Source organism: Bos mutus, chromosome 2 (assembly GCF_027580195.1).
Source record: "Bos mutus isolate GX-2022 chromosome 2, NWIPB_WYAK_1.1, whole genome shotgun sequence".
Classification (NCBI taxonomy): domain Eukaryota; kingdom Metazoa; phylum Chordata; class Mammalia; order Artiodactyla; family Bovidae; genus Bos; species Bos mutus.
This window is the reverse complement of record NC_091618.1, coordinates 79,111,054-79,135,193: the sequence shown is the minus strand read 5'-3', so window position 1 is coordinate 79,135,193 and position 24,140 is coordinate 79,111,054. Positions and strand designations below refer to the sequence as shown.

Sequence of the window (24,140 nt, the reverse complement as noted above, 5' to 3'; positions counted from 1 at the left end):
ATAATGTACTCTGCATATAAGTTAAATAAGCAGGGTGACGATATATAGCCTTGATGTACTCCTTTCCCGATTTGGAACCAGTTTGTCATTCCATGTTTGGTTCTAACTGTTGCTTCCTGATCTGCATACAGATTTCTCAAGAGGCAGGTCAGATGGTCTGGTATTCCCATCTCTTTCAGAATTTTCCAGTTTGTTATTATCCACACAGTCAAAGGCATAGTCAATAAAGCAGAAATAGATTTTTTCTGGAACTCTCTTGCTTTTTCGATGATCCACTGGATGTTGGCAATTGATCTCTGGTTCCTCTGCCTTTTCTAAACCAGCTTGAACATCTGGAAGTTCACAGTTCATGTATTGTTGAAGCCTGGCTGGGAGAATTTTGAGCATTACTTTACTGTCATGTGAGATGAGTGCAATTGTACAGTAGTTTGAGCATTCTTTGGCATTGCCTTTCTTTGGGTTTGGAATGAAAACTGACCTTTTCCTGTCCTGTGGCCACCGCTGAGTTTTCCAAATTTGCTGGCGTATTGAGTGCAGTACTTTCACAACATCACATTTTAGGTTTTGAAATAGCTCAATTGGAGTTCCATCACCTCCACTAGTTTTGTTTATAGTGATGCTTCCTAAGGCCCACCTGACTTTGCATTCCAGGATCTCTAGCTCTAGATTGATGATCACACCATCCTGATTATCTTGGTCATGAATAACTTTTTTGTATAGTTCATCTGTGTAATCTTGCCATCTCTTCTTAATATCTTCTGCTTTCGTTAGGTTCATAACATTTCTGTCCTTTATTGTGCCCGTCTTTGCATGAAATGTTCCCCTCTTTAATTTTCTTAAAGAAATCTCTAATCTTCCCCATTCTATTGTTTTCCTCTATTTCTATGCACTGATCACTGAGGAAGTCTTTCTTATTTCTCCTCTCTATTCTTTGGAACTGTGCATTTAAATGTTAGGTTTATCTTTCCTTTTTTCCTTTGCTTTTTGCTTCTCTCCTTTTCACAGCTGTTTGTAAGGCTTCCTCACATAGCCGTTTTGCTTTTTTGCATTTCTTTTTCTTGGGGATGGTCTTGATCCCTGTCTCTTGTACAATGTCATGAATCTCTGTCTATAGTTCATCAGGCATTCATCAGATCTAATCCCTTAAATCTATTTCTCACTTCCACTGTATATTTATAAGGGATTTGATTTAGGTCATACTTGAATGCTCTAGTGGTTTTCCCTACTTTCTTCAGTTTGGCAATAAGGAGTTCATGATCTGAGCCACAGTCAGCTCCCTGTCTTGTTTTTGCTGACTGTATAGAGCTTCTCTACCTTTGGCTGAAAAGAATATATTCAATCTGATTTCAGTGTTGACCATCTGGTGATGTCCATGTGTAGAGTCTTCTCTTGTGTTTTTGGAAGAGGCTGTTTGCTATGATCAGAGCACTCTTTTGGCAAAACTCTCTTAACCTTTGCCCTGCTTCATTCTGTACTCCAAGGACAAATTTGCCTGTTACTCCAGGTGTTTCTTGACTTCCTACTTTTTCAGTCCAGTCCCATATAATGAAAAGGATATCTTTTTGGGGTGTTAATTCTAGAAGATCTTGTAGGCCTTCATAGAACCATTCAACTTCAGCTTCTTCAGTATTACTGGTCGGGGCATAGCCTTGGATTACCATGCTTTGAATGGTTTGCCTTGGAAATGAACAGAGATCATTCTGTCATTTTTGAGATTGCATCCAAGTACTGCATTTTGAAGTCTTTTGTTGACTATGATGGCTACTCCAATTCCTCTAAGGGATTCTTGCCCACAGTAGTAGATATAATGGTCATCTGAGTTATATTCACCCATCTCAGTCCATTTTAGTTCACTGATTCCTAAAATGTCAATGTTCACTGTTGCCATCTCCTGTTTGACCACTTCCAATTTGCCTTGATTCATGGACCTAACTTTCCAAGTTCCTATGTAATATTGCTCTTTACAGCATCAGACCTTGCTTCCGTCACCAGCCACATCCACAACTGGTGTTGTTTTTGCTTTGGCTCTGTCTCTTCATTCTTTTTGGAGTTATTTCTCCACTCTTTTCCAGTAGCACCTTGGGCACCTACCAACCTGGGGAGTTCATCTTTCAGTTTCCTATCTTTTTGCCTTTTTGTACTGTTCATGGGGTTCTCAATGCAAGAATACTGAATTGGTTTGCCATTCCCTTCTCCAGTGGACCACATTTTGTCAGAACTCTCCACCATGACTCGTCTGTCTTGGGTGGCCCTGCATGGCATGGCTCATAGTTTCATTGAGTTAGACAAGGCTGTGATCCATGTGATTAGATTGGTTAGTTTCCTGTGATTGTGGTTTTCATTCTGTCTGCCCTCTGATGGAGAAGTTATCCTTATGGATCTATTAACATAATAGATACTATTAATACAATTGCTGTTTAGTTGCTAAGTCGTGTCCGACTCTTTATGACCCCATAGACTGTAGGTCACCAGGCTTCTCTGTCCATGAGATTTCCCAATGCAAGAGTACTGGAGTGGATTGCCATTTCCTTCTCCAAAGGATCTTCATAACCCAGCAACTGAATCTGCATCTCCTGCCTTGCAGGTGGATGCTTTACCAATGATTGTAGATGTTAATAAATTTCATCAGACTGAAATAAATTGAACCGTCATATTATTCAGTGTCATGGTAAAGAAAGTAGGGTAAAACATGGTAAATGCTTTGCTTATTGTGAAAAATTACTACCTATATGTTTGTTTTGGGGCTTCCCTTGTGGCTCAGCTGGTAAAGAATCTGCCTGCAATGCAGGAGACCTGGGTTAGAAACCTGGGTCAGGAAGATCCCCTGGAGAATGGAAAGGCTACCCACTCCAGTGTTCTGGATTAGAAAAGTCCGTGGGCTATATAGTCCATGGGGTTGCAAAGAGATGGAAATGACTGAGTGAACTTCACTCACTCATTCTATTTTTAAGTCATCTCATACTATTCACTTGAATGGTTTTGAGTTACCATCATCCAGTGTTGAGAAGGCAGACGAGTGCTGCCTAGAGGAGCTACCCCTAGCCCGAGGGCAGGGGCGGCTAGGGGAGCTACCCGGCATCAGAGGTAAGGAGCAGCAGCTGCGCTTTGCTGGAGCAGCCGTGAAGAGAGACCCCACGTCCAAGGTAAGAGAAACCCAAGTAAGACAGTAGACACTGAGAGAGGGGATCAGAGGGCAGACAGACTGTAACTACAATCACAGACAACTAGCCAATCTGATCACAAGGACCACAGCCTTGTCTAACTCAATGAAACTATGAGCCATGCCGGTGTGGGGCCACCCAAGACAGCTGGGTCATGGTGGAGAGGTCTGACAGAATGTGGTCCACTGGAGAAGGGAATGGTAAACCACTTCAGTATTCTTGCCTTGAGAAACCCATGAATAGTATGACAAAGCAAAAAGATAGGACACTAAAGATGAACTCCGCAGGTCGGTAGGTGCCCAGTATGCTACTGGCAATCAGTGGAGAAATAACTCCAGAAAGAATGAAAGGATGGAACCAAAGCAAAAACAACATCTAGTAGTGAATGGGACAGGGGATGGAAGTAGTGTTCAGTGCTATAAAGAGCAATGTTGCATTGGAACCCGGAATGTTAGGTCCATGAATCAAGACAAATTAGAAGTGGTCAAACAGGAGATGACAAGAGTGAACATTGATTTTCTAGGAATCAGTGAACTAAAATGTATTGGAATGGGTGAATTTAACTCAGATGACCATTATGTCTACTACTGTGGGCAGGAATCTCTTAGAAGAAATGGAGTAGCCATCATAGTCAACAAAAGAGTCCAAAATGATGTACTTGGATGCAATCTCAAAAATGACAGAATTATCTCTGTTCGTTTCCAAGGCAAACTGTTCAATATCACAGTAATCCAAGTCTATGCCCCGACCAGTAATAGTGAAGAAGCTGCACTTGAACAGTTCTATGAAGACCTACAAGACCTTCTAGAACTAACACCCAAAAAAAGATGTCCATTTCATTATAGGGGACTGGAATGCAAAAGTGGGAAGTCAAGAAACACCTGGAGTAACAGGCAAATTTGGCCTTGGAATACGGAATGAAGCAGGGCAAAGACTAATAGAGTTCTAGGAAGAGAATGCATTGGTCATAGCAAATACCCTCTTCCAAAAACACAAGAGAAGACTCTACATATGGACATCACCAGGTGGTCAACTCCAAAATCAGATTGATTATATTCTTTGCAGCCAAAGATGGAGAAGCTCTATACAGTCAGCAAAAACAAGACAGGGAGCTGACTGTGGCTCAGATCATGAACTCCTTAATGCCAAATTCAGACTGAAATTGAAGAAAGTGGACAAACCCCTAAACCATTCATGTATGATGTAAATAAAATCCCTTATGACTATACAGTGGAAGTGAGAAATAGATTTAAAGGACTAGATCTGATAGACGGAGTGCCTGATGAACTATGGAGGGAGATTCATGACATTGTACAGCAGACAGGAATCAAGACCATCCCCAAGAAAAAGAAATGCAAAAAAGCAAAATGGCTGTCTGGGGAGGCCTTACAAATAGCTGTAAAAAGGAGAGAAGTGAAAAGCAAAGGAGAAAAGGAAAGATATACCCATTTGAATACAGAGTTCCAAAGAATAGCAAGGAGAGATAAGGAAGCCTTCCTCAGCAATCAATGCAAAGAAATAGAGGAAAACAATAGAATGGGAAAGACTAGAGATGTCTTCAAGGAAATTAGAGGTACCAAGGGAATATTTCATGGAAAGATGGGCTCAATAAAGGACAGAAATGGTAGGGACCTAACAGAAGCAGAAGATATTAAGAAGAGGTGGCAAGAATACACAGAAGAATTGTACAAAAAAGATCTTCATGACCCAGATAATCACGATGGTGTGATCACTCACCTAGAGCCAGACATCCTGGAATGTGAAGTCACGTGGGCCTTAGGAAGCATCACTACGAACAAAGCTAGTGGAGGTGCTGGAATACCAGTTGAGCTATTTAAATTCCTGAAAGATGATGCTGTGAAAGTGCTGCACTCAATATGCCAGCATATATGGAAAACTCAGCAATGGCCACAGGACTGGAAAAGGTCAGTTTTCATTCCAATCCCAAAGAAAGGCAATGCCAAAGAATGCTCAAACTATGGCACAATTGTACTCATCTCACACGCTAGTAAAGTAATGCTCAAAATTCTCCAAGCCTGGCTTCAGCACTATGTGAACCATGAACTTCCAGATGTTCAAGCTGGTTTTAGAAAAGGCAGAGGAACCAGAGATCAGATTGCCAATATCTGCTGGATCATGGAAAAAGCAAGAGAGTTCCAGAAAAACATCTATTTCTGCTTCACTGACTATGCCAAAGCCTTTACTGTGTGGATCACAATAAACTGTGGAAAATTCTGAAAGAGATGGGAATCCCAGACCACCTGACCTGCCTCTTGAGAAACCTATATGCAGGTCAGGAAGCAACAGTTAGAGCTGGACGTGGAACAGCTGACCAGTTCCAAATAGGGAAAGGAGTACGTCAAGGCTGTATATTGTCACCCTGCTTATTTAACGTATATGCAGAGTACATATTGAGAAACGCTGGGTGGAAGAAGCACAAACTGGAATCAAGATTGCCAGGAGAAATATCAATAACTTCAGATATACAGATGACACCACCCTTATGGCAGAAAGTAAAGAGGCACTAAAAAGCCTCTTGATGAAATTGAAAGAGGAGAGTGAAAATTTTGGCTTAAATCTCAACATTCAGAAAACTAAGATCATGGCCTCTGGTCCCATCACTTCATGGCAAATGGATGGGGAAACAGTGTCTGATTTTATTTTTCTGGGCTCCAAAATCACTGCAGATGGTGACTGCAGCCATGAAATTAAAAGACACTTACTCCTTGGAAGGAAAGTTATGACCAACCTAGATAACATATTCAAAAGCAGAGACATTACTTTGCCAACAAATGTCCATCTAGTCAAGGCTATGGTTTTTCCAGTAGTCATTTATGGATGTGAGAGTTGGACTCTGAAGAAAGCTGAGCGCTGAAGAATTGATGCTTTTGAACTGTGGTGTTGTAGAAGACTCTTGAGAGTCCCTTGGACTGCAAGGAGATCCATCAGTCCATCCTAAAGGAGATCAGTCCTGGATGTTCATTGGAAAGACTGATGTTGAAGCTGAAACTCCAACACTTTGCCAACCTGATGTGAAGAGCTTACTTATTTGAAAAAACCCTGATGCTGGGAAAGATTGAGGGCAGGAGGAGAAGGGGGCAACAGAGGATGAGATGGTTGGATGGCATCGCTGACTCGATGCACATGGATTTCGGTGTACTCCAGGAATTGGTGATGGACAGGGAGGCCTGGCTTTCTGTGATTCATGGGGTTGCAAAGAGTCAGACACAACTGAGTGACTGAACTGAACTGAACTGATGACTGTATTTAGCTACTGTCTGCAAGTCAGCTTGCTTTCCAGTCTCAAATGATTCACTCCCACTTTATATTACTTGCTCAAAGCTTCTGTAGCTGGATTGCTTTAAAAATAGAGAAATATTTAACCCAGAACATCCTTTATAAACAAAAGCTGTTTAGATTTTACTTGAAAACAAAACACTGCTGTGAGTTTTATGAGTGAATTTTTGATTATTGCTAAAATTATTGACTCCATCTTTATTTATTTACTTATTTATTTATTTATGGCTGTGCTGGGTCTTTGTTGCTGCCAGCTTATCTCTAGCCGCAGCAAGCCCGGGCTACTTTCTATGTGGTGCATAGGCTTCTCATTGCAGTGGCTTCTCTTGTGGAGCATGGGCTCTAAGGTACACTGGGCTTCAGTAGTTATGGCATGTGGACTTGGTAGTTGAGGCTCTGGCATTTGAGAGCACAGGCTGAATAGCTGTGGCACATGGATTTAGTTGCTCCATGGCATGTGAAAGCTTCCAGGATCAGGGATCAAGCCCTTGTCTCCTGCATTGGCAGGCAGATTCTTTACCACTGAGTCACCAGGGAAACCCCAATCATTGTTAATGTGCATTTTGAAACAGCAGCCTGTTGAAAATTTAAATACTGGCACTTTTAAAATCCCACCCCATATGTCTCATTCAAATCAAAGTTTTTTTTTTTTAAATCATCTTGCTGAATTTTACATTTTCTTTTACCTGGATACTTAGAGATGGCACTATTTGCTCAGGATAGATCTTACTCTTTAAATTTTTGCAGTTTTCTCTATAAAATATTTGGGATATATTTCTATTATTAGTAATACATTAGAAAATGCTAATTTTCCTAGGCATGCTTTCCTGATGAAAATTTATCAGCTCTAATCAGAGTTTTGCCCACATTTTTCCCTAGTGAATGTTTAATTGGCATACCTGGATTCAATGTTTGCCTACTTTATTAAATTCAGTTCTGAAATCAGAAGATATATTTAGGACTAGGCTGTAAGTTTAATTATTAAAATACCTCTGGCTGTGTAAAACACTGGAGGAATGTGAAAAAGAACATTCTAGTAGTTTTAAATTTGTTTTTGTTTCTTAATATAATACTTTAAAGAAAACAATCATAAAATTCTAAGCAAAGTATACAAGTTACTATACCTTTTTGCTCCTAAACCACGATAGGTAAAAAACTGACTTCATGGAAAAAAGGCCACCATCACTTTTGTTAACATTTTAAGAATCTGAAAACCTTTCTAGAAAACCTTTCAAATATTATCATCCTAAATTAGCTAAATTAAATATCAATAAATGCTGACACTTGGGAATGTCTTACTTTGTGATTTCTCGACTGTTATTTTGGTTTCAAATTTGTCTGGACTAGCTCAGAGCTGATCCTGCCTGATATTGAATATATCACATGGATAAGTGTTCCCTTCAGGTAGGAGTCTAGTGCTGTACACCGATTACCAATGGCGAGAGAAGCACCTATTCACTGGGTTGGGGTGGGAGACAGACTGACACGTGAAATGTGAATATTTGGATGAGGCATAGGCACCCAGATTGAGTTTCTGAACTCTAAAATTTTGCAGATCTGATGGCATCAGGAAACTCTCCTGGGCTTGCCCCGACATCATCCATTAGCATTCCAACAGGTGGTTAGACCCTCAGATATCTATGTAGATGGAGGCTTGTTCAGTTTTAGACACATGTAAAGAAAAGAAAACATCAAAGGTTTTCAAAATTACTTTGTGTATTTTTTTTCCTGAGTGTGAGTAATTGAATAAGAAAAATAAGAGTTTATTCTCTTGTTTATTCTCTTACTTGGGCTTGAATTTTAGTTCTCTTACTTTTTCTTGTGTCATCTTTGGCAAGTTGCTTAACCTATCTGTGCCTCAGTGTGATGACCTATAAAATGAGGATAATACCATGTTATCAGACTAAATACCAGACTAAAACAAACACATGTGCCTGGCATGTAGAAAACAACTAAAAATGAGCATTTATTATCATTGTAATTGTCATTTCCATAATTTTGCTCAAAATAGGCTCTCATTGGCCTTTTTGGAATCAAGGGCATTCTTGAGGATGGATGGCTGAGGAGGAAATCATGACACAGTCTCAGGAGTGTTTAGAAATACTGACTGTTCGTAGATGACTAACGGGCATTTTGGAGAAGTTAGTCAGGTAACTCAGATGAGGTCACATTGTTAGCCAGAGGAAGGGCTGAATTTACCCTCCAAGTCCTTCATATTTTGGTCTTGATTTCATTTCTTCTTTCTTTTCATTATATCACTGTAGTGGAAGTATTCATCAAAAGTTTACAAAATACCATTATTGGTTCTTCTGGAAATTTTTCTGCCTTTTATACATATGTGGAAGCAACTACAAACCTCCCCATAGGGAAAATATTAGCCAAATTCATGCAATCTACTGCTCCTGGGACACAATTATATAATGGTGAATTTGGAGTGTGCATTGCACTAAAACTGGAACTCAGTTAATAGAATGCCTGGGTTGTGAAAGTAATTCCATCTTACTTTTAATTTATTATGTGTATGTGAATGTGTATGGTCCTAAATTATCAAATACTTATTTAAATTATGAATCTTAAAGCCAATTCACAGAACACTTTTTGAAAGGTCAGATAAAAATTCAGTGATGTAAGACAATTGATGTACATACGTTGTATAATTTAGTCTCCCCTGTATAGCCATCCTGTATTACCAATTAAAGACTCTCCAGATTCCCCATTATTCTTATTGAGTATCTTCAGCTCCTGTTTAGGTGATATATTTTGATTTGGTTTTCCTCTCTTTAAATAAATTTCACACTTCACTAACTATTACAATGTGAATAGCCCAGGTGCAAATATGAGTTAATAGCTAAATGGTTTTGGCAATTACTTTCCAATAGAAAGAAATATTTGGGAAAGAAGTTAAATGCAGCTAGAAATTTTAGAGGCATCTGGCTCTCCTTGAATATTCATAAACCTGTATATATACTCACATATGCATATATTTTATGCAGTCTATTAAGATATTGTAAAAGTATTAAAGGAAGAAGTATCTCATGTTTCTGGTTGCTTAAAAAGGAAAGAGAAAAAGAGAAAGACTGCAATAATGATCTCCCTTGAAAATTATTCCATTTCTATTGCAGAAAATAGCCATTCTCTTATCCTTCAGTTACTATCTACCTAATTACCATGTGAATACTCTGTAATTGTATATCCACCGTTGTCCTTTAGATTGCATGATTGTGTTTGGTGCTACAATGCACTTCTTAGTATAATTATCCTACAGAGGTTATAACAATTTTTATATTGTGAATATAAAGTGCTATTGTATAATTTCATGGTAATCTCTACTTTCTTAGCACAGATTAATTACATTTCATTATTTCCCCTTCTTACTATATGCAGAAATCTCAATTGCTATGCCATTCAGGTCAGTAAAATGATCAAAACTTATGAGCTGGAATGTTCCAAACTAAGGAAGATTTCATTGGCAGTAATTTATGTAGGCTGTTGCCACAGTAGACATTATTCAGATCAGTCTTAGTGGCTTTTTAATTCCTGTTGTAACCTCACAGTTGGGTTGTCAGATCTCTGAGAGCTAGTGTCCTGTCTTGTATTTCTGGATTTTTCTCACAACTCTCAACATACACTTAGTCACATACATGTCCTCAGTAAATAATCAATTACACATCACCACTTCCATTTTATCAACATGGTGTTCAAAATTAAATCAATTATATTGTCCCACATGCTTTGCTTTCCATAAATTCCAGACTGCTGCTGTTAAATACATAAAGGCCAATCTGAGTAGACTCTTATCTTCAACCTTTAATCTTCAGTTCCTTCCCTATTTTATCCCCTTGAACAAAATGTCTCTTGTCAGCTGTATTTTCTTTGAACCTTTCTTCTTTTAGTTTATCACACTTTTTTTTTTTTACTTTCTCTCAGTTCCAATCACTATTAAGCTAAACACAAAATTCGAAGGAATAAAAGATGTTTGTTTTTGTAAGCAAAGTATATGTGTGTGTGTGTGTGAGTGCATGTGTGTCTATGTGTCAGAAACTAGAAGACGATCCCTTTGTGTGAACCAACTACCAACATTCCCAACTCTTTTATTCTTTGGGAGGAATTAAGCTTTTTATTTAGATTTGTCTACTGATTCATAATCAGTAACATTTCACTTAAAACTGAAATATAAAAAAAAATGGGGAAGGCTACGAAACTTCTGTAATAAATAATTGGCAGAATGATAAATGAATCATTAATACAAATACTAATATATTTTAGTTAAGAAAATGAGTATCTATCTTATAAAAAGATTACTTTCAAAGTGTTTTTAAAGTATTTTTAATGTTTAAAGTGGTTAGCTGTATAAGGTAAGCAATTTCAGTGCTCTGGGATTAAAAAAAAATGTTTTTCCAGTTACAGTTTAACTTCTCTCTGTTTCTGAGCTTATCAAGGAAGACTCTTTAGAACTAAAATGAACAATTGCATACCATAGGAGCCTTCTCATATAATATTCTTCTTTATACTTTGTTAAATTTCTGCTGGATTGGGAAGTGCTAAAGAAGTATTCCTTTTAGCAAACAAATAACTGAAGAGATAGAATTTAAATATGAGTGGTGCCAGTGGTAAGGAATCTGCCTGCTAATGCACAGGACACAAGAGACAGGGGTTGATCCCTGCATCGGGAAGATCCCCTGGAGGAGGAAATGGCAACACACTCTAGTATTCTTGCCCAGGAAATCCCATGGACAGAGAAACTTCGAAGTCTACAGTCCATGGGGGCACAAAGAGTTGGACACAAATGAGTGACTGAACACCATGTAGTAATTATTTGAGAGTATATAGAGATATGGGCTTCCTAGTCATTGTTATTAGTTCAGCTAATAAAGAATCCACCCGCAATGTAGGAGACCCCAGTTTGATTCCTGGGTTGGGAAGATCCCTTGGAGAAGGGATAGACTACACATTCCAATATTCTTGGGCTTCCCTTGTGGCTCAGCTGGTCAAGAATCCACCTGAAATGCGGGAGACCTGAGTTTGCTCCCTGGGTCAGGAAGATGCCCTGGAGAAGGGAATGGCTACCCACTCCAGTATTCTGGCCTGGAGAATTCCATGGGCTGTATAGTCCATGGGGAGGCAAAAAGTTGGACAAAACTGAGCGACTTTCACTGACTTTCACTTTCAGAGATAGGACACTGATAAAAATACAACATATATTTCTGCAAGCTTTACACAGATGCTTGTAATTCAAAGTGGATTATGACTGAAAAGAGAATGACAAATTATGTAGCTTTCCTATGACCTATTATGCATTCCTATCATGATATTGAGACAATTACCAAGAACATGAACTTTGGTTGAGTCACCCAATTTGGAAATAGAGAGCACCATCAGATGTTTTAAACTATTTCCTGGGCTTACATATATCATGTTATGATTAAACTTGAAATAACAGAGTTTTTGAAGGAATTATTTTGACTTCCAACTTACAAGCACCCAATGCTTGTGTGATAATTTAAATACGACTTGCTGAAGTCTCCTATCAAGTAAGGTCTACTTTCTCCTGTATTCAGAAATCTGGAGTTGGAGTTGAGTAAACAGGGAAGACTTTAAGAGAGAGAGAAAGGAAGGGAGGGAGAAAGAGAGAATGGGAGGGAGGAAGGAAGAAAGAAAAAGAGAGGTTCGAAGAAGGGGAGAACACAAGGAAGAGTGAAAGAGGAAGGAAGAAAGGGGAGAGAATGTACATTCAAAGTGTTGGACCCTACAGTGCTAACAGAGGCAGAAAACAATCCAGCAGACATGTAATTCAACATCTTCTACATGCTCCACATCCTAAGCTTAATAATGGGAGATAGAAAGCTTTCATAGGAAGATATTAGGAAGCAACTCTGGCCGGGCTAGAATATAGTGAGCAAATCTCTGTCCTTAAACTTCAATTTTGCCTAGAGTGCTAAACACACAAACTGGGAAAAAATGAAATGTCTTCCATTTGAATATCCGTAGAGAAAGGGTTCTGAGTCTAAAATTATTTCTGCCTTTTTTAGAGGGAAAACGTGGCATGGCTTAACAGTATGCAATTTGTACTTATTTAACTGTATATTCTAACACCTGTTTACAATTTTATCTTAAGCAAACATTTTTTTTTTTTTTTACATTCTTTAGGTTACATTTTTAGGCCATGAGGCCAGTCAGAGCATTGAATAATGTGCAGCTGACGTGCTTCAAAATATTTTAAAAACATTAGAGAATGGAGAGTTTCCTTTAAAACATAAAAAACAAACTATGAATTCCTTTTAAAAATATTATCCTTAAAGAGAAAATCTATTAGCCTAGTTAGCAAACTAATCAGAATTTATAAAATATTCTTATTGTAGCTTATATGCCATTAGATTTAAAAAGAAATCTTTCTGTGGAAGCATAATATACATAGAAATGTTTAAAATCACAAGTATCCAATTCAATAAATTATCTCCAGGTGTACACATCAGTGTAAACCAACGTTCAGGTCAAGAATGACATTATTATTATCTCAAGTGCTCCCTGGTGTTCTTCATCACTATCCCTTTCTTTCTCTTCAAAATAACTCCTTTTTGATACTTAAAACCACAGATTAGTTTTGCCTTTTGAACTTTACATAAATAAAACCATACTATGTGTATTTCCTGTCCATTTTTTTCCTCATTATTATTTTTGTGAGATTCTTGCATGTTGTTGCTTATAACTAATGTTTTCATTTTTCATTTATCTATTTCCATATATTCTTCTTATAATGGATATTTAGATTATTTTTTAGCTTTTTCCTATTTCTAAAAAGGTTTTTGGGCATATTATGGACATGTTTTGTGCACTCGTACGTGCTTTTCTCTTGCATATACAGTATATTAAGAGTAAAAAGGCTAGGTCATAAAGTGTGGGTATGTTCAAATTTGGGGCTTCCCTGGTGGCTCAGCAGTAAAGAATCCACCTGAAAAGCAGGAGACGGGGGTTCAATCCCTGGGTTGGGAAAGATTCCCTGGAGGAGGGCATGGCAACTGAGTCAGAGGCAACTGAACACAGCGCACACACAGCATGCTCAAATTTAATTGTTGTTTAGTTGCTAAGTTGTGTCTGACTCTTTGCGACCCCATGGACTGTAACCTGCCAGGCTCCTCTGTCTATGGGATTTCCCAGGCAAGAATACAGGTGGCCATTTCCTTCTCCAGGGGATCTGCCCAACCCAGGGATCAAACCTGTGACTCTTACTTGGCAGGCAGATTCTTGACCACTGAACCACAAGGGAACCGCTCAAATTTAGTATAATTGATACTGTCAATTATTTCCCGTATCAATTGAACCAATTTATATTCCCACTACTAGCGCTATGAGAGTTTTGCCTTTAGTCATCAATTTGGTGGAAGTGCAAAGGTATTTCTTTGATGTATTAATTTGTATTTCCTTGAATACTAATAAGTTCCGTATATTCTCACATCTTTATGTTCTCAGTCTAAACCAGATTTAATTTATTATCCACAATTACTTTTAATTAGTAAATTGTAGGTAAGTTTTTAACTTTGGCCTTTAGCACCTTAAAGTGCTAAATACATGCAAGATAAGTGTAAGCAGACTGTTACTTGCTACAGTATGGTATAAGGCAATCATCAACCCTCAGGATGTTAACTCAACTTTTCCTAGCTTCTTAGGTCTTCTCAATGAAGTGATTTTAAAAACAACGTGGTTCAAAATTTTAGGTTAAAATTACATTTTAATTAGGGCTCCCAAAGTTAGTCAAGAAATAAGCTATTTCAATCAAATCAAATCTATTTACAACTTAGACAACTTGCTACTCAGTAAAATTATTTTCAGATTTCTTACATTCCCTAGTTTCCAAATTCTGTTTACTCATCTGATCTGATGGGTTTCACCCAGGCCTCAAATCTGATCTAGAATTTGGAATTCAGGAGTGGGGGTAGTGGATGAAAGGAAAAGAAACTGGAATCTGCATTTGCAAGTCAGTCACCTACATGATTCTGATGAATTATCCATTGTGAAAAAAACCTCATAATATGAAGATCTTGGAAAGATACATCAGCTGTTTTCTATATCCCATCAGAAAAAATGAACCAGGACCAATGGATGAAATTAAAGCAATTAGAGACAATATTAAAAGAGTTCTCTGTCGATAAGTTGTATCTAGCAAACTGACTAAGGAAAATTGCTCTTTAGAGATTTCTGCATAGCAGATGGTATTAGATGATTATATAGGCTACTGTTAATACATTCTTCACAAATATTAAAAAAAAAACAAACAGAATTTGTGTTGTGTGCATTATCTACCTGCCAAGCCTAGAACAACTACAAATAGACATCATAATGGACAGACATTAACACTGACTTAATTTTTAGATCTTTAAGTCTCTCACCCTTTGAAAGTGCTTCTTTTCTTAAACATAGCCAAGACCCTTAGTAATAAACTTAAGCTTTGAATCTCAATGAGGGTACTTGGCATAATGCAACAGCAAGCATAAGAATGCTTGAAATAAATTTCCATAAATATGAAGCAAGCCTGTCAATAAATTTAATTTCTGTCTGATTTAATAAAAGGCTAGATAAATATACAAGCATGAAAGTTATAAATTATGTTTTAACTTTTTTTACCCACAACAATCATCTTATAGCAGATTAAAGTTTATAAATTGTGATTTTTACATCATCTAATCACACTTAATATTGCTTCACAATTAGATAACTATAAGGAAATTGCAACTTCAAACACTAGGTCTGTGATCAATTCAGTAAGTTCTTCTGCTTAAGATTACTTGTATTAATACTATAAATTTCAATATTGTGAATGTGGTAAATTAAAAAATAATGATGTGTCAATATACATATAGACTTGTTTGTTTTTCAGAAGACTGAGGCAAAACGTCTAATTGCAAAGTCAATGTTGTTCTTATTAAATGGTCTTTTTATTACTGATGTTCAAGAGATATGGAAATATCTGAAGAAGTCTTCCTTTGTAGTTGAGAAAATTGTCTGAAGTGCTCAGTAGGAAACATTTTACAAAGCAAAGGGTTCAGACTGCATGGAGGTTTTCCCTCTGACTGATGAGACTCCAGGTTCTCACCTGGGAGAAGGAAATGGCCTAGACTTCTGTTATCACTTTCTACCCATGTGGATCTGTTAGTCTTCCGGTCCACGTTTCTACTGGGGCTCCATGAGAGGCACAACTTCTATCTGCTTACCTGCTCAGGTGTTTGGAAATACTGGCTGTTCTGGCTCATGTGGTGGTGGTGATGGTTTAGTCTCTAAGTCGTGTCTGACTTTTGCTGACCCCATGGACTGTAGCCCACCAGGCTCCTCTGTCCATAGGATTCTCCAGGCAAGAGTACTGGAGTGGGTTGTCATCCTCCTCCAGGGGATCTTCCTTACCCTGGTATTGAATCTGGGTCTCCTGGCTCATGTAGAGAGAGGCGTATTTCCACTCCACCAAAGGCTATCGAAGGAGTTAAGAGTCCCATACTTACTCTGTTCTTCAGATGAAAAGAGATGTAAGGAGGAACAGAGATAGATGACATCTAAAGAAATCTTGAGGATTTATGTTCATTCCAGAATAACAGAAATATTGCTTCTTAGAAGGAAAGCTGAGGAAACTTGAGAACTTAAATTTTAAAATTCAGGACTAATAGAGTTTGTCAATTAGTATTATATCAATATAACTAATATTACATCTATTATGTCAATATAATATATCAATACAATTTATATCGATATAGTATATCAATATAACTCTTAGCAAGATGAAATGATGGCAAACTCAGGCAAAAAGAGGAATCAATGGTATTCTTAAAGAAATCTGGTTACATGCAATTACAAGTTGCTCTTGTAAATTAATCCACTTATCCATTGACCATTTTAAAATATTAAGTAAAATGGTAACATTTATTGTGACTCAGGAAAAAATATCTTGTAGGATTTCCATGGTGGTCCAGACTCTACGCTTCCCGTGCAAGGAATGTGGGTTCAACCCCTGATTGTAGAAATTCCACAGTGTGGGAAAAAAAAATAAAGAAAAATACTTTGTAACACAATTTTATTTCTATACTGTTCATTCTTTCTAGATGTGTGTCATCACTACTGTGTGAATTCTGAATCCTGTACCATTGGAGATGATGGAAGTGTGGAATGTGTCTGTCCAATACGCTATGAAGGATCAAAGTGTGAAATTGACAAATGTATAAGGTGCCATGGGGGACATTGCATTATAAATAAAGACAGTGAAGATATATCTTGCAAGTAAGTAGAGAGCTAACTTAATTTATAAAAGCATTTGAACCCAAAAGGACATAACATTCTGGCAAAAAATGAGAACATTATAAATTATTGTTTTTTAATTAATTTTTTAATTGGAGGATAATTGCTGTACAGAATTTTGTTGTTCTCCATCAAACATAAACATGAATCAGAAATTCAATATGGCAAGTGTTTCATTATCTCTTTCTTTTTTTTTTTCCTACAAAGAGAGTTCAATTCATTTTGATTAAACCAAAATTTATTCAAAAAGTGTTAACGTACTTCTGGGAAACATGAACACTTATCATGAAATAATGTGGTCAGATCATTCCCTGTATAGAATATTCCTAATAGCAAGCAAGCACAAGTGAAATGCAACATACCTTCAAAAAGCTTATGTAATACTTCTAAATTAGAATAGCTTGGACTTTTGTCTCATCATTATTATCAGCAATGAGTATTTGCCTTTCTGATTTTACAAAGTGATCCTCTGGGAAAGGAACAAAAGACCTGTCGAATGGAAACAAAATTTAATTTTTTTATCTGACTTTGAAAATTATGGTTGAAAATAAGTAGAAGAAATGATGCTTCCTAGGAAGCCACTACAATTAAGACATCCAATTACATTTTTGTAACACTGCCTTTGCTCTTTGGCTTTGAGAATAAGTGAATGGAAGACAGAACTTTGCAGCTAAAGAGTGGCATTCAGTTTCTGTCATGAAACAGATTTATGCCACAGAGGTTAGAGATCAATTCTCACTCTGAACTTCTTTTCACAACCTTTTAAAAGAAGGGCTTATAAATGACTGGGCTCTGTCATTTGCCCTCTGTGTGTGTGTTAGTCACTCAGTCATGTCCTCCTCTTTTTGACCCCATGGACTGTAGCCCACCAGGCTCCTCTATACATGGGATTCTCCAGGCAAGAATACTGGAGTGGGTTGCCATTTCCTTCTGCAATCATTTGCCCTAGGACTATAATAAATGAGAATATGTGATAGAAAAACACACCTTCAAATGTTCATGCCACAGCTTCCACCAAGACAGCCTCTGTGAGGGTGCCAGCCCTGAGTTATGTTACTCTGACAAACAAGGTCCAATAAAATTTTATTACAGACATCATCATTTTTTTCTTTTTTATTTACTCTCATTTTAGAATTAATCAATGTATGGTTTGTTATCATTATAAATGACATTTACTCAAGCCTTCAAATTGGGTCATTGGAAAGTACATTATTTTTCAACTAAAGTCATTGAAAAATATGACTAATTATAATACATGCCTTTGATAAGTACATAAAAGTAAAATACATTTTTATATAAACTATCAAAATCATGTTTGCTCATTAAATTCATCAGTTCTTTGTGATGAAACTTGAGCATGGCAGAACTTGATTTCAGTTAGTGAGCATACATCTTTCTTTATGTCTAGTGTACCATGTCAGGAATGCCCTGTAGAATCTTCTTTACAACCCCATTTCATTCACCCAGGAAATTGTAGACTATCGTGTAAGAAAGGCTGAGAGGCATAGTTTCCAACCCAGTTTATCTTGGAGAAGCACACGCATTGACACATACTGTTTCCGTCACATAGGTCAGTTCCATGTGAGGAAGGAAGGGTTGGATTCTTAGGACCCTCACTATTGCCTACTGTACAGAAAATATTGGCTTAACCAAGTTAGAAACACTGGAACGCATAACCTGAATATACTTTTGAGGTTCCACATTACAGTTCCTGACTTAAATATCTTTTTGGAGAACTATTTGTAAGAATGGATAAATAACAGTTGCTAGCAGTGAGTTGGAGAAGGAAATGGCAACCCACTCCAGTATTCTTGCCTAGAGAATCCCAGGGACAGAGGAGCCTAGTGGGCTGCCGTCTATGGGGTCGCACAGAGTCGGACACGACTGAAGCGACTTGGCAGCAGCAGCAGCAGTAGCAGTGAGTAGATAGTGAAAGTTTAAAAATAGGAGTATATTATTTGATTTACCAGATAGGCTATAACAACATATGAACATGACAATACAAAAACGACTCCTTGTGTATCTTGAAACATTAGATAAGTTTGTTTTTATTTCTATGATACTTTTCATGTTAGCATTAAATAAAGCTTATAGCAATGTTGGGATTTCTATTTCATGGGTAAAGAACTGATACTAAAAATCACAACTGAGTTAAACTTTTTATTTAAATGAGAAAAATTCAAGCTGCATGTGTATTTGTGATTCCAAATACTGATGTGTTCCTAATGCCAAGCCTACAAGCTGTCAACTACAGTAGAAAATAGATACTCTGTCAAATATGAGTATAATCTTTAGAACTAATTGTGTATTTTTTCTCTCTTCCTTAGTAAATACTGATGAAGAAATGCTTGATCATAATTTTGAATAACCTAAATTATACCACTCCGATGTCAAATTGTTATGAGAATTCTTTCTGATTAATGGACAACTGCTAATTACAAATTGTGCGTGCATGGGTGCATGCATATAACATTCTAAGAAATTAAATTATAATGAAAACTACATTAAAACATAAGCTGTACTATTTGATGTCCTACAATGATTTGGATAGCTTATATTTCACATTTGAATTATCTACAAAATTCTGTCTTAAGTTTAGGATTCAAAGAAAACCTTCAGAAGGAGAACAGGGAAACATCTTTTACAATTCTTGGAAGCAGAAGTTTAAATGCAATCAATAAACAGAATATTTTCTCTTTTAAATTATCATGTTTGGTATATAGTTATCTTTTTGTGGAAAATTCTTTAATGTATAATGAGCTAATTTTTCTCTTTGATGTTGTCCCTTTGATTGAACATGAAACTATAACTTTCTGTTCTTTGATTTTCAAGGAGGCTGGGCATGGAGAGCAAGGAAAAGTCTCCCAGCTCCATTTAACATATCAGACACCAATGCCATTAAATATGTACTTGCCTCACTTTGCTTCCATATTCAAATGCCTGTATAAATCATAAAGAATGTGATACTCTTTGTTAAATCTTTGAAACTTTAACCATTGCCTTCTTCCCCACATTTGTTTCCACTTTCACATATCTCCACTTCCCATCTAGAACATAATTGACTTACTGCTTCTGTTCATCTTGAAAAGAACTGTGATATTTAAATCCATGTTCTTTTTAAAAAATATTTAAATCAAATTCCTGGGAAAGTATAAGCAGTTCAGTATATTTCCAGCAACCCTACCACCTACACTAGGTCAAATAAATATGCAAATAATAAATAAACTGTAAGATAGTCAATCAATTATTGCAAATATCTAACCTATCATTGGGCTTCCCTGGTAGCTCAGCTGGTAAAGAATTGGCCTGCAATGCAAGAGAACCCTGTTCGATTCCTTGGGTCGGAAAGATCTCCTGGAGAAGGGATAGGCTACCCATTCCAGTGTTCTTGGGCTTGTCTTGTGGCTCAGACAATAAAGAATCTGCCTGCAATGCAGGAGACCTGGGTTCGATCCCTGGGTTGGGAAAATCCCTGGAAGAAGGCATGGCAACCCTCTCCAGTATTCTTGCCTAGAGAATCCCCATGAACAGAGGAGACTGGCGTGCTACAGTCCACGGAGTCGCAAAGAGTAGAATGTGACTGAGCAGCTAAGCACTCAACCCATCACTGGGCATTACCCTTTGATAGATGTGCTGCAGTAGGTGTCTGTCATGGAGAGAAGCAAAGTGATCAGTCAATGATATTTCAGCCTGATTTCTTTATTGAGGTTATGTCCAGATTTATTGTGATACCATTGATTACTTCATAGCAATTGGTGCTAACATCGTCTCATAACCAGAGTATTGACATGATCTGTTAGCCAAGGCTGTTACTTCCATACTTCTCATGGAAGAGGTTTCCTCAATAATTTGGAATGTCAATGCACTTTACTCTGTTCCCCCAACAATTTTCAATGTCCAATCTAATAGTATTTATTTAAAAATGCAACATGACAAGTGAGAAATTTCTGTACTTTTTCTATTGTTATACTTTTTCTTTTCCATGTAGCAGTAGGCACAGTTTTTTATTCTTATCTCAGACAGGCAATGTACTGTAAATTAGAATCATTTCCAAAATGTTTCCAAGAAAGCATACCTCATTACTTTGTTGCCATATTGCATATTGTTCCTATAACATTACTGTTTATTTTTGCAATGAATTTTTACCTTTTTTCCTTTAGCATAAATAGAGTTTGACATTAATTACAGTACATATTCAGGGATAAACAGTGGTGTAAAGTGACTACAGGATAGTTATATACATTCAGGCACAATGTGGAGTCTGAAACTCATAATAGTTCTTTGGACCAAACTTTTCAGTTTAGAAGGGATAGCTGAAGCATTTGCTTCCAGAGTATTTGATAATGTGGTTTATAAATAACAAAAAAAGTCACCAAATTCAAGTAGCATGAAAAGGAAATAAGATACTGATATCTCCCTAAAGTGTAAATGACAGATCCTAGAGTATATTTTTCACACCTGTATCTAACTATAATATGTTTTATAGTAAAAAAAAAAAAAAAAAAAAAACGGGTTGAAAATTTGAAAATTACCAAAAGAAAAATTTTATGTCATCATTCTATTAAAAAAAAAAAAATCTTTGCCTCCAGCAAGTCTTTCTGTAAACCTTTTAGCCAGCTGCTTCATTACTCTTCTATGATGAATATCCTAATCTATAGAGAATTTGTGTGAGCTTTCAACAATAATAATGCCAATAACAATGAGGGTTTTTTTTTCTCTGTTGCTGCAGCTGCACTAATGGAAAGATTGCCTCTAGCTGCCAGCTATGTGATGGTTACTGTTACAATGGTGGCACGTGCCAGCTGGACCCAGAGACAAATGTACCTGTGTGTTTGTGAGTATTTTATAATGCTGTGGGCATTTTATGATATGACTTTAGATGTGCATGGAATCTCTGCTCTATTGTTCTCCATTCTTGGGGTAACATTTTAAATGAATGTTTCATGAACATCTTTGATCAAATATTGTTCCTCATTGGTTCATGTACTACAGAACTTTCCCCTTCATTAATTTGCTATTGATTTCATAAAGAAGAGATCATTCACTCCTTAGCATCATACCTATTTCAAAGATTTAGAGATCTTTGAACTTGGAAATGCCTGTAAAAATGCTTCTACTTTAATTGATCTTATTTAGATATGTGAAACCCAGACATAATCATATTTATAAATGCTTTGGTACTTAGGGCCACTCTTTTCCAAGTACATAAGGTGTCTTTTCAAAAGTATAGTATTATTTGATATTTGTGTCAGATTTAGAGTGTTGTATTATGTAAACCTATTAAGCCCTTGTCTCTTTTGAAATACATTACATTGAATCTGGGTTTCTAAATCTTTGGAAAGTATTATAGATTCTCTACTCCTGAGAAAATCTGGAACTTAACATTTTTTCTTTCAAACACTTGATTATCCAGAGTGGAAAACTTGAAATAAGACTATTCAGCTTATGTGACTTCTATTTTGAATTTATCACTGCTTAACCAGAAGGATGATGCCCACATAGGATTCACATCTGCATTCTGTTCCCCTCACTGTCAAGAGTAGACTGTGATGAGTGTGTATGAGAAAGAAGTGAGCATACCTAAGAAAAACTGTGTTAATATGTTACTATTAATATCTCTGTATGAAATAAATTTGAAATATATTTGGAAAAAAAAGTCAGACACTTGATTTAGCTGTATTTTACTGAAATTCTGCAGATGCTCTCTGGGGTTTAAAAGTCAGCGCTGTGACCAGAAAGAGAACCCTTGTGATCACTACTGTCAGAATGAGGGGATTTGCACTTTAACTGCGTTTAATGAGCCGAGATGCAAGTAGGTTTAACCTTCCATTCACCGCTAAGCTTTGTGTGACATCATTTCAGGCCGCAGTCCGTTGGTTTAAATCATGAACATCCACATGCATTTCACAGTGTATACTTAATCTTGGGGCTCATCTGTGTCATACATACTTAACCTTTGCTTTGCTCATGTATGCACCGTGGTCAGCTAGTGTCTAGAAAAATAATGGAGGGAATGAAAATACTTGTGGAACTGTCTCATAAAAATATATTTGCTAGAATAGTGGCTTTTAATTAGACAAGGACAGAGCAGGTATTTCTAGACTCTATTACTATACTAGATGCTATATTTTGAAAAGTGGCTTTTATTTAGTAACTTTTTATTTCAAGTACAGATGACGTACATTGTTTTGGTTCTTAACAAATACATTCATTTCCTCTGAGAAATTTCAGGGCCGCATTTTGGGTAACTATGAACCTTATAACAATGCAAGTTATTTTTGCATCTTGCATTGAGCTTTAGAGATGAACCATATCTGACATCCTCCTTAGTATCCCATGTAAACAGAAGTCCTGATTGGCAACCCCCAATAACAGCATATGGCAGTGTCTCAGAGGAGAAAGCAATGGCAACCCACTCTAGTACTCTTGCCTGGAAAATCCTATGGGTGGAGGAGCCTGGTAGGCTGCAGACCATGGGGTCATGAAGAGTCGGACACAACTGATTGACTTCACTTTCATGCATTGGAGAAGGAAATGGCAACCCACTCCAGTGTTCTTACCTGGAGAATCCCAGGGACGGGGGAGCTTGGTGGGTTGCCATCTATGGGGTCGCACAGAGTTGGACACTACTGAAGTGACTTAGCAGCAGCAGCAGAGTACTTAGTGGTAGTTTTAAGGCACAATGGTATTAAAATTCAGATGTCTCATTTTCAAAACTCTATAATTTTTTTCATAGTCATCCATTTTGTTATTCAAGTAAATGTCTTTTTTTACACAATAATTGAAAAAAATGGGAAGTGATTAAAATAATCATATAGGAAAATATTTTTTCTTTTTCTGGAAGATATTTGAATGTGTTAAACAAATATTCATTCCTACATAAAATGCAATCAGAAATATCCCTTTAAATATTAGTCTATATAAACCTCCATGAAAAAAAGTGATTCACTTTTTCATTCATACTCAGGTTTAGTGCCTTGTACAACTGAAGACAGAGAGGAGATACCTTTTTAGTATTACCTCGGTCCTGCCTCCACCTAAGTTCCTCCACTTATTCAGCAAATGTTGATAAGACCCTGAAAGTGTGCTAAATCTTAGGCAAATGAAAGTGAATGAAATTTATCCTGAACATCAAACAGCCCACTAATTGGTGGTTTAGAAATTCATAGGAAACTAATTAACCTATGATAGTGTAGGTGAGAACAGAGGGAAAAAAAAAAAAAGAGGGCAGTGGAGTTTTAACAGGGCATGCAATTTGTTTAGAATGGGAGATAGGAATACATGGAAGGCTTTACAGAGAGGGCAACCTCCTGTTGTCCACGTAGTTCAGGTGGTTGAGAGAGGTTGGGAAAAACATCCTGAAAATAAAAATTAACATAAAGAGAGACAAGGATGTGAGACTTAGTG

At 37.0% G+C, this 24,140-nt stretch overlaps 1 protein-coding gene across 1 annotated transcript in view; it reads left to right on the top strand.

The window, feature by feature from the left end:
• The window catches only part of LRP1B (LDL receptor related protein 1B), a 1,793,119-nt gene that overhangs the window by 1,722,673 nt on the left and 46,306 nt on the right, over positions 1–24,140 (top strand). Inside the window, exons 85-86 of the mRNA XM_070360639.1 lie at positions 16,541–16,715; positions 21,463–21,567. Of these exons, the coding sequence (XP_070216740.1) occupies positions 16,541–16,715; positions 21,463–21,567 (280 nt within the window). The remainder of the gene's footprint in view (positions 1–16,540; positions 16,716–21,462; positions 21,568–24,140) is intronic.